The following is a 16420-nucleotide window of genomic DNA, read 5'->3' on the forward strand; positions in this document are numbered from 1 at the left end:
AGTGTCCATGCTAAAACCTCCTCCAGACATGTCAGTACACCTCTCCAGAAGCGGTACAGGACGGGACATGTCCAGATCGTGTGTATAAATGTGTCTACCTCTGCCTGACACCGAAGACCATGCAGTGTCGCAATCAACTCTGCGCTCCAAAGTCTCTGCCTGGTAATGTATACTCTATGTAGATATTTGAACTGAATGTATCATAGTCTGGTTGAGATTGCTGGCCAGGCAGGGTATTTAGGGCCTCCATCCAGTCGTCCTCGTAACTCGGGCTGTTTATCCATATCTTATCCATGGAGTGATCCCCTTGGCGTTGGAGGAGGAGGTCGCTGTGATTGTTGCCTAGGAGGTGAAACTGGTGAAGGAGCATGGGTGTTGTAGGTAACTCCATGTTAGGATGATTCGTTTTTTTCTCTGGTAATAACTTATTAAAAGTATCCATCATCTGTTGCAACGTTAATAAGAAGGCCATTGGCGCTTGGACCATCATCTGGTTCTCTATAATATTTAAGTGGTTTCTGCCTTAAATCGGTGTGCGTACACCCAGTCTTGTACTCCTGTTGATGCACATTTTCACTGTAGGACTCCTAATCGTCCCTTACTTCCTTTCCAAAATCTGGGACATATCTCATATCCAATTGTGTTAGGCTATAAGCTGTCAGCGGGGCATAATCACTAGCCTCTTCTGGATCTGACTGCAGTATTTGCACTGGAGGTATATCAGTTTATTTATTTATTTATTCAAAGTTTTATATAGCGCGAACAAGATCCTTACAGATATCAGAGCGCTTCACAATGACAGGGTGGGGCAGTAGGAATGAACAGAGGTAATGGGAGCAATGTAGTAGTCACTAACATGAAAGGATAATAATAAAATACATAAAACATATCAATATACAGTCCGGTAAACAGGTAATATAATGGCACACGTCATTGATCCCATTACAGAGGTGTTCAGGTACACCTTGGGTGTGTGGAAGGCTTATACCAGTGTTTTAGTATAGGGAGCGCACGGAGTGGGGGCATCGGGAGGGTGAATCAGTGACCCAATGTGTCTCATATATTGGTCGGTAGTAAGAAAGTAGCGTAGTAGTATCTCCATCAAGTAGAGGTATAGTGCCAAAGGACAAGGTGAGCATTGATACAAGGCAATGCAGAGTCTCTGATCCAGCACCTATAAGGTTCAGGAGATCTTGGCCAGAAGGATGGTTTTCACCATTCATCAGTCACCCTTAAAGGTGAAAAAACATTTCCTCCGATGCCTTTTTATTTATTTTTTATTGGCTGCGTGCGGCTTGACGGTGATGCAGTCAACTGTATTGTCATTGTCAACGGTATGGTAATCGTCGACAGTATGGTCATCACCGTCAACGGAATGCTCAATGTCGATGGTGTCGTCAACCGTGTCATCATTGATAGCATTCCTGTTTTAGAAGGTATCTTCGTTGTCGATGATGGAGTTGAAGTCGGCTACGAGGCTTCCTTTGAAGACTTATTCTTTTTCAGTACAAGTGATTCTTTGTAGCTCTTAGACTCTGGTTTGTCAGCAGAGGGGGCTGGAAGCGCCAAATAAGTCCCGCTCAGGAAACTGTATATGCCTCCTCTTGTGTGATGCCTTCTTGGAAGAGCGAGGAGGGCACTTCTCACTGAATTTTCCCCTGAAGAGGGGACATCTTTATAAGGAGGAAAATTCTCTTTATTTATAAGAAATAATGCCAGCCTCCTTTCTCTGTCCTTAAGAGTATTCGTTGAGAGATGGTGGCTTATGTTTAGGTTAAAGACCATGAATATACTGAAAATGTGAATCATCCATGTACATTTTCTTGCTGCCACAAGATAAACCGGTTTTAAAACTAGATCTCTTCTCTGTGTCAGCCATGATGACAGTTGGTGGCGGTTCATTGTCAGACCAAATGATCTCCCTAGTCCAGAAATTGTAACAATCTTCCCTAAAAACAACTGGCAGGACATTGATGCTGAAGATAGGGCTGGTTCAATTCCTGGGCAGATCAAAATGGAAACAATTTAAGGTGCACCGAGAGGTTAGACCAGAGCTCTGACAGGGGACTTCCTCAAACACAACGTGAGGTAGATTTCTGAGCTACATTGGCCTCTAGGTGGAGTAGGGGAGCTAAATCTTCCACCTCTGAGTCAAAAGTTTGGGTTGTTTCAAATGAGGTTGATGTGCTACTAAACATGCTATGTTTCAGGCCTATAGCCATTTTAATTCACACTGTATACTGCTAATTTAATGTACCGGGGATTCCCAGCCTGGCGACTGGGAATGAGTCAAGCATGTAAAGACTTTAAAACCACAATGTTGGAGAACAATATATCCTTCTTTGCTGCAAATATTCAAAGTATCCATGACAATATCTGTTTATGGTTAATCTGTATCCTTGACAGGCCCTATGACCTGCAGATCTGGGACCATGTTCCCACTGATCATTTTGGCCACAAAAATCAATCTGAAACATGAGTTATCATTGCACTCACAGGGTTTCTGTCTGTCTTTTTCATGCTGTGTCCACACTAGGGACAAATTACTTGTACATCAGTCTCCCACAATATAGTCTGTAAAGACCACACTGATTAAGCCATGCAGGATGTGCAGGAAACCCCACTTTGTAATGAACCTATTACATTAGTCCTTGTGAGTCTCCATTATCTGTCTGCCAGTTGGCAGATAATAGACTTCACAGCCCTGTGCAGGCATGGTGGTCTAGCTCATAGATAAATCAAGCTGGTTTGTAATATCTCCAGTGAGCGGGCATTATTGCCACCCTATATATGTAGTCGTCCTGAACCAGTCTCCATAGTGAGAAATCTTTAAGGTCCTTCTTGATACAAAACACTCCGGACAGATATGCTCAGTCAATTAAATTGCTTCTTCCATCTCATGCATATTTTACTTTTTTTTTTTTTTTTTTTTTGGTAACACATGGTCTCTAATACTAATGCCTTTATTAATGTGCACATTGACTATTGCAGTGTCCTCTTCTCAGGTACTGAAGCTGAAAGTCTTACCAAATTGCATCATATTCAGGATGTGGCAACAGGACGACTTTTGGACTGAGCAAATTTGACGATGTCTCAGCAAATCTCTGTTGCTTGCACTAGCTGCGCATGGTGAAAAGGATTTATTTTAAAAGTACTCTGCTTCAGTCACAAAATCTTCATTCAATGCCCTCCTAGCTGCTTAACTTTGAATTGTACTCCATATAGGCCCTCTCATGCGCTACACTAAGCATCGTGAAGGCTCCAGCTTATCCCCCAGCTTTAAAAAAAAAAAATACATGTTTGGACTTGCGATCTCTTGAGTCCAAGGAGCTCGCCTCTTGAGCGAACATCTTTGATTGCTTACAGACAGAAGTGAGCTCTTAAAGTTTGGGAATATGGTTATTAAAATCTAGCTCTTCAACTATTATCTATAAGTAGCTTTTGAGTCATTCAAATGTTTTTCTGTCATGCTGTTCTTTTCCAAGAGACTTGTTTGGAATGCATGTTTATGCTTTGCAAATGGATAGCAGCATGGTTCTAAGTACGAGCTTGGCTCTACTGAAGGTTCAGGCCTATGCAAAGCTAAACATTTTAGCCAGAGTTATTTTGCGCACACAGACACCTTGTAGAACCACACTCACTATCATTTTTAACCTGATATCAGAACATTTGATACTGCAAGAGCCTAAAAACGTGGCTACACCACTAACCTTAGCGGGAGGATCACAACATGTCTTTTTAGTGTTGGATGCTTTGTGTGGCTTAGGACACAAAATCACATTTCATTACCACACACATGTAGCATAAAAAAGGGCCTATGGAATTTAACGCACACAGTGCTCCCTCTTGTTGGACACTAACAAATAACACAAAGATTTGAACTGTGCATAATCAGTAGCAAGTTTCAGTGCATTTTATTAGGGTCTATTGGATTTCATAAAACAACTTATAAGAGGTGAAAATTGTGTGTGCTAAGAGGACATAGCGATGTGAAGGATCTTCAGGTTTGCAGTACCGAACTGTGGTTTTTGAGGTGGAAGCTCCTTTTCCAAGTAGTGTCTGTCGTGTTGGGCTTTTGTGTATATTGTCTGAGTCCTTATGAAATAAAAAATAAACCTCCTGGTGGAAAGCCTCTGGTTAAGTTCCTAAACATCTAGGTTGAAGTATAAATCTTGTTGTGAAGTGAATGCAGTGCAAGTGAAAAACCTTTTTAAAAAGGACTATATATGGTGTTGAATAATTGGAAGAATAAAATTAAATTTAAAATAAGAGCTACTTCGGATGTTTGTAAATTCAGAAGAAAAAGCAGGCATTTTCAGGGTATCACTTAATAACCATTTTGAGACCCATAGACCTTAGTTATCCATGTTTTCTACTAATTGTGGGTAGCAAATGGAATGGATTTGTAAATACACTAATTGACATTAAATACTGTTGGTGGCTCTATAGTCCGCTCTTATCCTTTCTTCTCCCACCCTTTCCAGCTTTCCACAGATTGTTGCTTACATTGGTCTCACCCTCTTTGCACCCCAAGAGTATGATCTATTATCTGTGCATAGTTTCAGCCTGCTTAACAGACCCCTCTCCTCTGTCCATCCTTGTAGGAGAAAGAGCGCAAGAAGGAAGACTTGAAACAGCTCAAGAACTTGAAGCGGAAGGAGATCCTGAGCCGGCTGGAGAAGCTGCGGGAGATAACGGGCAACGAGAGCGTTGGCTTCCACGAGCAAGACCTGGATGAGGACTTCGACCCAGCCAAGCATGACCAGCTCATGCAGGTGAACTATATATTCAACATAAGGAGTACTTTTGTCAGCCTTTAGAGCAAGTGTGCGCACCAGCTGTGCAGGTTTGTGATGCGCTTTTAGAGTCTGTAGATAGTTATTGCCTTAATCTGTTATGCATCTTTGTATCTGCATATCTATGGCAGATGAACTAATTCTTTAAAAAAAATTCCACTCTTTATTTTCACAAACCATTCTCTTGTTGCCTTTTTTTTTTTTAACAAAACCCTCTGCTCCAGTTTATTCTTTTAGTCTTCATTTCCTCCTTCCATTTCTCCTCTTTTTCCTTCTACCCACTTGCTGCTTTCCTTCTCACATTATTCCTCTTTTCAGCTTAGTTTATTTCATTTTTACCATTTGCCCTTTTTTTTCTTGTGGTTCTTTTATCTTTCTCCTTTTGTCTTTGATTTTTTTATTCATACTGGGAATTTTGAACCGTGTTTTGTTGGAATCTGAGATAGTCATGAGGTCATCTTGCAGACTCTTCTTAGGTTTGAAATACGCTAATTTCTTTAAATCGGGACATATAGTAGAATACATCACTGATGAGAAAGGCTTGCCTTGTATGTAGTGCCCTTGGTACTCTCTTAGATACTTTTACCTGCAGAATCCTCACCTCTTGAGGTGCCGCAGGTGGCAGACTAGATCCAGAAACGTGTAATGTTCCTGCACAGGTGGTGGCTGCTCCATCTCTGGGCCAGAAGTAGTGTCGGAGTGACATCACTAAAGCCATTTAGTGCCACTCTGCCCCCAGTATGTCCGTTCCCTTTTATCCAGGCCCCTTGCGGATCCAGAGCTGCAGTCTGTGAATTTTTACATTTCTACAGCTAATTGGTGAAAACATTTTCAACTTTGTACAGTACTTAGGAGATGTCTCCCATAAGAAATTATGGTTGAAGCTCTGATGCTTCTCTCATAGACAAAAGTCCAGGTCCAGCACCTCCAGAGGCAACAAAATGACAACAGAGGGTGGGCAGGAGAATATGGGGAAGCAAGCTGACAGAGGAAGGCAGGAAGGGCTGTGGCAGCAAACTCATAATGGAAGGTTTGAGCAAGCTGACAATGGGTGGCAGGGAGGAGGGGCTGGGAGGGCAAGCTGACAACGAAGGGTGGGTGGGAGGGTATGGAGATGCAAGCTTACAATGGAAGGTAGGAGGGTAAGGGTAAGCACGCTTACACCGGACGGTGGGCAGGAAGTGATGGGGGAATCAAGCTGGCAATGAAGGGCATGAGGGGCTGGGACAGAAAGCGGATAACGAATTATGTGAGTGTGGGATTGCAGAAGCACATTGACAACGGTGGAAGGGAAAACAGAGGGATAGTGGCAGATGAGAGGGGATGGGGAAAAGCACGGACAACGAAGGCTGGGTAGTAGGGGCTGGAGAGGCAGTGGGTGAGTGGATGAGCATGGCTGGCGGCGCTAACTGAGAAGGAGGTGGTAGGGTAGCAGAAATGGCAAGGGAAGGTGGGCGTAGAGGAAGCCAGTAGAGCCACTGAGTGGCGGGGGGAAAGAGGATCATGATGGGGGAGGACCTGAGAAAGACTGCTGGAAAACTCACATACATTTGTAGAGTGATGAAACATATTGAGGGGGGAGTGTGCGAGCAGTGGAAGGACCCAAGTAATGGATTCATGCGCCAGGGAAGAGACAAACAGAAGAGGAAGGAAGGAAAGTCCACCGAAGCTGACGAATAAGAAACAAACAAATGAGTGACAATGAAACCAACCAGTGTAATCAGTGGGCGGCCTCAAAGCCCACTTTAAGCTAACATTGTCTTTCAACAGATAGTCCATGCGCTCTCTTAAGCCAGACCTAAAAAGTTGATCTAATTGACTTCTGTACTTCCTGTTTTTTCCCCTGAGTTTTTGATTAGTAAGTCTGACAGAGGATGGAACACTAATAGTAAAGAACATATTCTTTTGAAAAAGTTGAATATTGTAACTGGAAACTGCTCTATATGCCGACGGCGAGCATGGTTACATTCCCATCCTCGTTTTCATGACTCCGAGGTCAGTGCTCCTAAAATAACTGGTGTCTATTAGATATATTTTTAAGGTATTTTGTCTTACCATTATCCCTTAGTCTTCTATGCATTTCTGGTGTCAAATTCTACATTCTGATTGAATCTTAGCCAACAAATATTTGCTACATCTTTGTCAGTTTATTTGTAAATGATCTGATTTCCCTCTTACTTTAAACTAGAAATTCTTTGGCGACCAATATTATGAAGTCGATGAAGCAGAGAAACCTCAGTTTGAGGATGAGGAACTTGATGGTGAGTCTGTCGCTTCAAGAGGCATCTCTTTGAGAGGTGCATCAGGGCACTTTTTGTAGGTTTTATCTGTTTGATGGCTACATGCTGGTAAGCTGTGGTCATTCCACCAGAAGCCTGTTTCGAGAGATTTATGACGGTGATATAAATGTAATTTTTCAGTTTCGGTTTTCAAGTGGTGCACTAGTAAGACTAAGGGGAAACTATTGGATTAGAGGGGACCGTTCACTCTTCACATTCAAGAAGGTGTGTAGTGGAAGCTTTCCTTTCTTCCTACCCATGGGCCGATACCCTATTGCCTCGCACTCCAAGCATAGTTCATTGATACTTCTTAATAATGATTTACATCTTCCATATGATTAACTGGTGGAAGTGAGCAGGAGAGCTATGGACCAAAACTGTCAGGAGTCACTTTTATTTGTTTGTCTTTACTGTAGCAGGCAGTCAGAGAATGATAGAAACAGCGACGGCAAAAAGAAATCCCAGCCTTCATGCTCTTGTGCTTCTATACCTGATGATTGAAGCTGCGTACTGATTGATTCCTCCCTCTCCCCTCATGTCCACTCCCACTGCTACATTGATTCAGAACTGCGGCAAACATTGCTCCCACTTCCTTACTATGCATGTATGCTTCACTTTTCCATTATTGTGGAGGTGCTGGCGTTTGAGACCCAATTGAGATTCCTCTAGTGACCAGGCTTGCTTGCTGGGTTGTTCCCTGGCAACCCTTTTCTTCCCTTATACCTTCCCCACAAAAAATAGCTGTTCCCTCCCCCACACATCTACCGAGCTACATGTTCCAGTAGCTGTGCTGTGCCCTTTGGTGTCCACATGTTCCAGTAGCCGTGCTGTGCCCTTTGGTGTCCACATGTTCCAGTAGCCGTGCTGTGCTCTTCGGTGTCCACATGTTCCAGTAGATGTTCTGTGCCCTTTGGCAACCACATGTTCAGGTAGCTGTGCTATGCCCTTTGGTGTGCACATGTTCCAGTAGCTGTGCCCTTTGGTGTCCACATGTTCTTGTAGCAGTGTTGTACCCTTTGGCAACCACATGTTCCAGTAGCTGTGCCCTTTGGCAACCCCATGTTCAGGTAGCTGAGCTGTGCCCTTTGGTGTCCACATGTTCCAGTAGCTGTGCTGTGCCCTTTGGCAACCCCGTGTTCAGGTAGCTGTGCTGTGCCCTTTGGTGTCCACATGTTCCAGTAGCTGTGCTGTGCCCTTTGGCAACCCCGTGTTCAGGTAGCTGTGCCCTTTGGTGTCCACATGTTCCAGTAGCTGTGCTGTGCCCTTTGGCAACCCCGTGTTCAGGTAGCTGTGCTGTGCCCTTTGGTGTCCACATGTTCCAGTAGCTGTGCTGTGCCCTTTGGCAACCCAGTGTTCAGGTAGCTGTGCTGTGCCCTTTGGTGTCCACATGTTCTAGTAGCTGTGCTGTGCCCTTTGGCAACCAGATGTTCAGGTAGCTGTGCTGTGCCCTTTGGTGTCCACATGTTCTAGTAGCTGTGCTGTGCCCTTTGGCAACCCCGTGTTCAGGTAGCTGTGCTGTGCCCTTTGGTGTCCACATGTTCCAGTAGCTGTGCTGTGCCCTTTGGCAACCAGATGTTTAGGTAGCTGTGCCCTTTGGTGTCCACATGGTCTAGTAGCTGTGCTATGCCCTTTGGTGTCCACATGTTCCAGTATCTGTGCTATGCCCTTTGGCAACCACATGTTCCGGAAGGTGAGCTTTGCACTTTGGCGACTATTCTGTAGACATCTGTGCCTAATCCCATCCCATCTAGCCCCACAAGCCACGTTCTACATTGTATTATATGAAGGTCGAGGAAGTCCGGCCCTTTTAGTTATGTTAATTTAACCAGAAAAAAAGATGTTGTGCATCTGTATAAATGGGTCATGCCATGGTATTTTTTTCTTGTCCATTGTTTTGACTAAAATGATTTAACCAAAATCAGGTTGAAATATGTACATTGTGATAAAAACACTTTGAAGAGACTATTAGGAGAGTTGTTTCACTGTGTAACGTAATTGTTACATGCAATCTTGAGGCAATAAAAAGTGGTTTTCTCAGGTCAGTTTTTTTTACTGTTGTAATACACTCGAAATTTGCATTTGCACTGTAATAATACATGTGTGTTAGAACAGTTGCTCTAAATGATGTCTTATTTGGCCACATACACTTTCAATACCATGTCTTCGCCTCTTGTGAGTTATGACCCATCTCCACACTCAACAATGCTAATAAATAGCATATTACACTTAGCACATAACCAATCCTCATTTTGACTTTGAGGAGACTGAGCTTTCTCCTTAACAAATTTTAAAGTCCTGCTAATTAAAAAAAAGTTCAGTCACTTTGATTCCTCATGTGTCACAGTTTGATGTAATTTACATTTGAGGAAAAGCGTGGTCACACAAACAAAATATCAGTTTTAATAACAAAAGGGAAGCCAGTCACTATTTTTAAACTGCTTCCCTGTCATACAGCAAACACGTGCTGCAAGCATTTCTTTGAAATACACATGAGAAATATGTTTGTGTCACAGCCTCCCTCCGTCAGTGCCACTCTCTTAACGGATGACTGACAAAGGTGGGTGAAATGTGAGCTGCACAGTTTCTGGTGTGCTAAGTGCACTCTCTGGTAGGAGACTCTACCTGTAAATTGATCAGGTGCTTGTTAGACAAGATGTTGAACAGCCTATCAAATATGTTTCTCTTATTGTTTTGATGATTTTTTTCTATCTAGATCAGTGGAACTGGGACACATGGACTGGCAGTAAGGAGGGTGACCAGGAGGGTGAACAGGACACTGCATGGGATGATGAAAGCTTCGAGCCGCATTGCGAGGATCCCACTTTTGTGGTACATATGGCAGTGATTAAACTCTGTGTTCTGCTTGTGGAGCTGTCCCTTCATGCACTTGCGATAGTCCTGTTATACTTGCTTAGCCGCTCTTTCAAGGCTGCCAGCTGAGGTTGCCCTGGTGCACCGCTGCAACCATCTCTTCATGAAATGTTTCTTCATGCTGTGCTTTCTTTGGCAGATGGACGCAGACTATGATCCAAGTCAGCCTCTTCCGGCCACCTCTAAAAACAAGAGAAAGAAACTGCGACAGGAAGGTCCTCAAATGGGAAAGAAGAAGCGCAAATCGCGGTTTGCAGAGGTCATCAGCACCGAAAAGCCAGTCTTTGATCCTAGTGAGTAAATATGCTGCTGAGATCTCCCTCCACTTAGTTCTTGTTTCTTCAGAGAGCTGCCTGCCTTGTGCTTCTGCATCTGCGAAAGCATCCTGCACTGCGCCACCGACTACTGCAGAGAACAGCCTGCTCTCTACAGCTTCCAGTCTGCACTGCCCCAGTGCTACTGAGGGCAGTCTGCACTGGGATGACAGCAGCCTGCAGAAATCATCCATTACTGGTGTCCTGACAATGTATTTTTCATTACATTTTAATGTAGTCGACCGTTAATCATTATGTAATGAATTCATTTCTCCGTGTATAACCCTAAATGATTTTCTGTTGTCATGTACTGCCTTTGAGGGCTTTGAATTCACAGTTGCACCTTAACAAACGACGAATCCTATTTCTGCCTTCTGTATACTTGGGACTGCACATGGCTTGTGATTGGTCCTCTGTCTTTGCAGGCGATAAGACATTTGAGCAGTACTTCGATGAATATTACAAGCTGGACTACGAGGATATCATCGATGATCTGCCATGCCGCTTCAAGTACCGGCCGGTGGTGCCCTGTGACTTTGGCCTTTCGACAGAAGAGGTATCTGCCATGCAGTGAGCAGTTTGCAGTTCTTGCCAAGCTGCTTGTGGGCCCCTCATCACTGACTTTTAACTATGCGCTCTATGGGTTTCACCACGACTGACCTGAAACGTTTCAACACCTCACCTCTATTCCCTTTGTTTTTATCCCTGTACCTTGTCTCACACTCCTTATCTTTGGCCTATATCCTTGAAAGCCTTCCCTCCTTCACACCTAATCTGAGCGCTGGCTTCACCACTGAGCTGATCCCTGCTTCCATACTGCTGAGCTTAGCCAGCCTTCATTACCAGCAGCCTTGCTTTGATCACTTTAGAACCTTTCCTCAATAACCATGACCTGAGCTCTGCGTCCATCAACCCTGAGCTGAGCCTTGCCTCTACCCAATGCCAGTATCTTTGTGATTTCTCTACACGTCCTATAATGCCATGCCTTTCACTCCTCCTCTATGCAACACTGTAGTTCCTACGTCGCTTTTTCTTCTCTTCTTCGATTCTTCATTCACTGTTATTTCCTGTTGCCTATTCTCCAGATTCTAGCAGCAGAAGACCAAGAGCTCAACAGATGGTGCTCCCTGAGGAAGACCTGTATGTACAGGTAAGAGAAGAAAACCAGCAAGCAATGGATAAGTGGTGGTGTTTTTTCTGAGTCTTTTTAATCGAATATACAGGATTAGTCAATACCTCACATTCAGTGGCAAACAAAGCATGCTGCAGTTGGTATCCAGTTAAGGCACATTTCAGCACACAACTCATGGACACCTAGGTCCATACTCGCTATGAAGCAGTGTTCCAAGCAATAACTACCCGTGTTAAGAATAGGAACATAAGGGGAGCTGTAGATTATAAGAAGACATTCCAAAGTCTTCACAGTGATACCAGTTTTAATAGACATGACTCCATTTTAGACTGTAGGCCCATTGGGCATAGGCCTTATCTGTCACACCTTTAACACATCATATTGTAGCAAAGACTGAAATTCCAGCGCCACAAAAACAGTGTTGAAGGGAGATTCTAGGTAGAGACTGCCTTGGTTTTCCCAGCTATCAATATTCTATCCCTTATCACTCTGTCAAGCTTGCTTGGATTCTTTGGTCAATACAGTCTTTGCAACTTTTATAGCCCTTTTCTCATATCAACAAAATAATTACTTTCGTCAGGGAAGAAAAGCAGACTCTGATCTTGTACATTACTTTTCCCTTCCTTGCTGCCTAAGTATAGAAACTTGTTGTGGTTCAAAAAGCAAAGACCGTACTATACCCTGGCTGTTTCCAAAATATTTCTTCCCCATTGCAGGCAAGCCAATTCCCTATTTCATGATGCTTCCTTGACCATGAATGACCAGTTCCTTTGCATTCCTCATGAAGGTTTCTAGTGTCCTGGAAGCTGCTGCAGGTTCACTCCAGCCAATGAGCTGATAAGTTAAAGTGGCACCTGCTTCACAGCAGTTGTGGATGGCTTGGTCCCCAACGATGACTTGGGTAGGAATAGTCCTCCATCAGTGTTGTGGTCCTCACCTTCATTCTAGACTGTCCCTCTTCTCCAGTGAGCCCACGTTCATGGTATTTGCTTGTGTTCCCCTTTTGAAGGGATGGTATTCAACTGTCTGCTCAGCATTGCTGTGTACTTCTCCTGCCAGATAGGCAGCTGTTTATGCCAGCTGGGTCCTGGCTAGCTAAGGTTTTATAGGATTGTAGGCCCTTCAAGGGGAAGATGGAAAACACTCTCACTACCAGAATCTCACTTTCCCTCCCAAAACAAGCCAGCTGTTTCACCTCCCCCAACCTTCCCCGTCTAGCATTCCTTTTGACCCCAACCTTCTCGATGGAATGTCTCTCATAATTGCTGAGGCTCCACGTTGGTAGACTGATGATAGGCACTGTCAGCTTAATTTCCACAATCAGAACAAAGGAGCTGTGTTGCTGCTCGTGATCTGAACGGAGCACTTCTCTAAGTTCCTTGCTTCTCGCTTTAGTAGCAGCTCTTACTCCACAATCTAGTTTCTCCTTCACTTGAGCAGCAGAAATTGACCAGAAAGAGCCTCTGTAACTGAGTGGTTGTCTGGGACTATGTCTGTAACACAGTCGGGGACTATGTCTGTAACACAGTCGGGGACTTGGGCAAGGACTGGCGACTGGGTAGAAAACGTAAGCAGAAAGAGGAGTACAGCGCTGCCCAGGATCACACAGGAAGTCAGAGGAGAAAAGGGATCCAAAGGGGGAAGCCTGCACAAGTGAAAAAGATGGCCAATACTCAGAAAGGATAAACACTCAATAGGCGATGTAGCATTCAGAATAACTACACCCAGAACGGACGTGCAAGACTTGTATATATACCACAACATAAACAACAAGCATTTGCAATGCAATAGGTCTCGCATTAGGAAAGTTTGAGCTATTGGCATTGTAAATGACAATATTTTTGTATGTGTTGGTTTTGAAAATGGATACATTAATAGCATTGTTATTTACAATCCCAATAGCTTAAACTTTTGCAAATGTGACACCTATTGCATTTGTAATGCAATATGTGTTGTGTTGAGAGTGGGAGAGCGGGACAGTGGGAGAGTGGGTGGGAGAGTCAGTGAGTGGGTGGGTGGGAGAGTCAGTGAGTGGGTGGGAGAGTGAGTGGGTGGGTGGGAGGGAGAGTCAGTGAGTGGGTGGGAGAGTGAGTGGGTGGGTGGGAGAGTCAGTGAGTGGGTGGGAGAGTCAGTGAGTGGGTGGGAGAGTGAGTGGGTGGGAGAGTCAGTGAGTGGGTGGGAGAGTCAGTGAGTAGGTGGGAGAGTCAGTGAGTGAGTGGGAGAGTCAGTGAGTGGGTGGGAGAGTCAGTGAGTGGGTGGGAGAGTCAGTGAGTGGGTGGGAGAGTCAGTGAGTGGGTGGGAGAGTCAGTGAGTGGGTGGGAGAGTCAGTGAGTGGGAGGGAGAGTCAGTGAGTTGTAGGGCTGGATTACATTCCATGGCTTCCAATTAAAATTACCATCGGACAATGAATCCAGCAAATAAGGACTTTGGCTAAACAGCTCCCCCATTACCTGTTAAGACATTTTTCATCAAGTATCACTTGGACGCTCATGGACTGTGTGCTTGTGGCAGCTGTATGGGGCATTTGTTATTAGCATGCATAAGCTACTGCTGAAGGTCTTCGAGCAGTTTCCGGTTTTGCTTTATTATGCCTGAACATTAGTATGCAAACTACTAAAGATATTTCAATGTGATTCTCTCGAGGCTCGTTAGTCCCTTATCACATCCCCAAATTCTCCTACAGACTTTACAGACTTTAACTTAGAGATTACTCTCCAGGTTAAGAGGGAAAAAAAAACTAAACATACACGGCGTTCCTGGCGATCAGAATCACGGCAGTAATGGTAACTGCTTTTTTGCAGCGTGAATCTTTCTGGATTCACTATGCTGTGCATTATTCCGCGGTCTTGTGGTTGGGTCCGGATTCGTAGTCTTTTCTTTGTTTTTTTTTTTTTTTTCTCTTTGCCCAGGTGGGCGTCGGCGTCACACCCCCTTTGGGTGTATTTCCGGTGACGTCGGCATGCTTCCTGCGGAAGCTCCCACTCTTGGGCGCCATCTTCAGATTCTTTTTTTCCGCGGTCGGGTCTGGATCGTTCCCGTTTGGGCTCCAGACATTTTTGGAGAAAGAAGAAAGAAAATACAGAAAAGACGAGGAGAAGTCATCTGAAGACTCCAGGGGACTTCACCGACGAAAGACAAGCAAAGATAAGGCGTTTTCCATCCAGATCTTCGACGACCGTCGACGAACACGCGACCAGAGAGGCCCTGGACGCTCGAGGATGGACAACACGCCGTTCAAGTTCTGCCGTAACTGCCACCACAAGTACGCGCAGAAGGACCAGCACCCGGTATGCAACCTTTGCCTACCGGTGGACCACGAAAGCGGAGACTGCAACGCCTGTTCCGCCTTCACCCCGAAGACCCTTCGTGTGAGAGAGAGGCAGAGGGTAGCACACGCCGCCCTGCAGGGGAAGGCCCCGACCCCGTCGCTCTACGAGCTGGGGATGTCCTCCGAGGAAGAAGACAACGCTGCCGCCGAAGACGACAGCTACACGGTCGTAGAGACCGATTACACGAAGACTTCTGACAAGGTAGGAGACTCTTCGGCCCCCAAGAACCCGAGAGACTCTGAGTCTCGAAAAATCGAGGGCAAGACCCCGAAAGCGCCGACGCCAAAAAAGGCGGCGTCCGCGACTACTCCCAGGCCCAGCGGATCCTCAGAGAAGGAGTCCCCGGCGCCGAGAGCTGCTGATCAGCAGAAGACGTCGAAAATCGTCCCCGAAAAGGATCGATCGACGAGGGAGAAAGACCCGAAACTGTCGACGACGACCAGAGACCCGATATCCGGTTCGACGTCGAAAACTTCGACTCCGAGAGGCACGGCGACGAGCCATCCGTCGAAGAGAGCGGCGGAACCATCCGACGCGGAACACGCGGCCGAGATGGAAAAGAAAAGAAGGCGCCTCGAGGCAGAAATGGAGAACTTCATGCAGCGGAAAAAAGATTTCGACGCAAGGATGAAGGCCTTCACGATCCCTCACAAGACCAAGCCACCAGTGCTGGAGGCGGTCGAGGAGGAAGAAGAAGAGGTCGCCGAAGTCACCGAGCAAGACCAGGACGTCGAGGTGTTCGACGACCAGGAGGAGTACGAGAATCCCCACGAGAGCTACAGCTATGGGGAGGAAGATGAGGGCAGGACAGACACAGAGTCGGCGCCCTATGACCTTCAGGAGGTAGATTACATCGATGTCGACACCGACAGCCCGGAGGAGGTGGTCGACACCTACCCCTCGAGGCCCTCGCCGCCGGACGACATCGGGGCCTACAACGCGGTGATACAATCTGCCGCAGCAGCTTTCAAGCTCAAGCTCGACGAAGAGAAGCAGAAAGCAGACTTCCTTCTGGAAACATTGCTCCCAACACAAACGAGGAGCCAGTTCCTCCCGATGCTCGAGAGCGTCTTGGCTCAGGGGAAGGAAGCTTTCAGGGAGCCCGCAACATGCAAGGCAGTAACTCCCAGAACTGAGAAGAAGTACAAGCATGCCGCAAAGGACCCGGCCTACATTCAGGGCACGGTCTCCGCAGACTCCATTATCACGGCCACAGCAAGGAGGAGGGCTAACGTACCCACTACCTCGGGCCCGCCACCGGATAAAGAGAGCAAAAGGATGGATCTGGTGGGCAGAAGGATCGAACGGAATGCCGCGACCCACTGGCGCATGGCTAATTCCAACGCCCTGGTAAACAGACACATGTACCAAATCATGGAGGGACTGGGGCAGTTGGTGAAGGACTTGCCCCAGGATGCCAAGCAGAAAGCCGAAAAGCTAATTGAAGAGGGGAAGAATGCTGCAAATTCTTGCCTTAAGACGGCCCTGGATGGGGCAGACACCGCCAGCAGGCTCATGATGATGGGCGTCACGGAAAGGAGACACGCCTGGCTCAGGATATCCGGTTTCAAACCGGAGGTGCAACACAGCATCCTGAACACACCATTCAACGGCAGTACGCTTTTCGGACAAACAGTTGATGAGCAACTCAGCCAACTTAAGAAGGATAACGAAACAGCAAGATCCATGGGAGCATTGC

At 45.8% G+C, this 16420-nt stretch overlaps 1 protein-coding gene across 1 annotated transcript in view; it reads left to right on the top strand.

Moving 5' to 3' along the window:
• KRI1 (KRI1 homolog) overlaps nucleotides 1-16420 on the top strand; it is a 160706-nt gene that overhangs the window by 134242 nt on the left and 10044 nt on the right. The window contains exons 12-17 of the mRNA XM_078685298.1: nucleotides 4605-4775; nucleotides 6985-7057; nucleotides 9789-9904; nucleotides 10086-10239; nucleotides 10686-10816; nucleotides 11346-11410. Of these exons, the coding sequence (XP_078541424.1) occupies nucleotides 4605-4775; nucleotides 6985-7057; nucleotides 9789-9904; nucleotides 10086-10239; nucleotides 10686-10816; nucleotides 11346-11410 (710 nt within the window). The remainder of the gene's footprint in view (nucleotides 1-4604; nucleotides 4776-6984; nucleotides 7058-9788; nucleotides 9905-10085; nucleotides 10240-10685; nucleotides 10817-11345; nucleotides 11411-16420) is intronic.

Source organism: Lissotriton helveticus, chromosome 1_1 (genome assembly GCF_964261635.1).
Source record: "Lissotriton helveticus chromosome 1_1, aLisHel1.1, whole genome shotgun sequence".
Classification (NCBI taxonomy): Eukaryota; Metazoa; Chordata; class Amphibia; order Caudata; family Salamandridae; genus Lissotriton; species Lissotriton helveticus.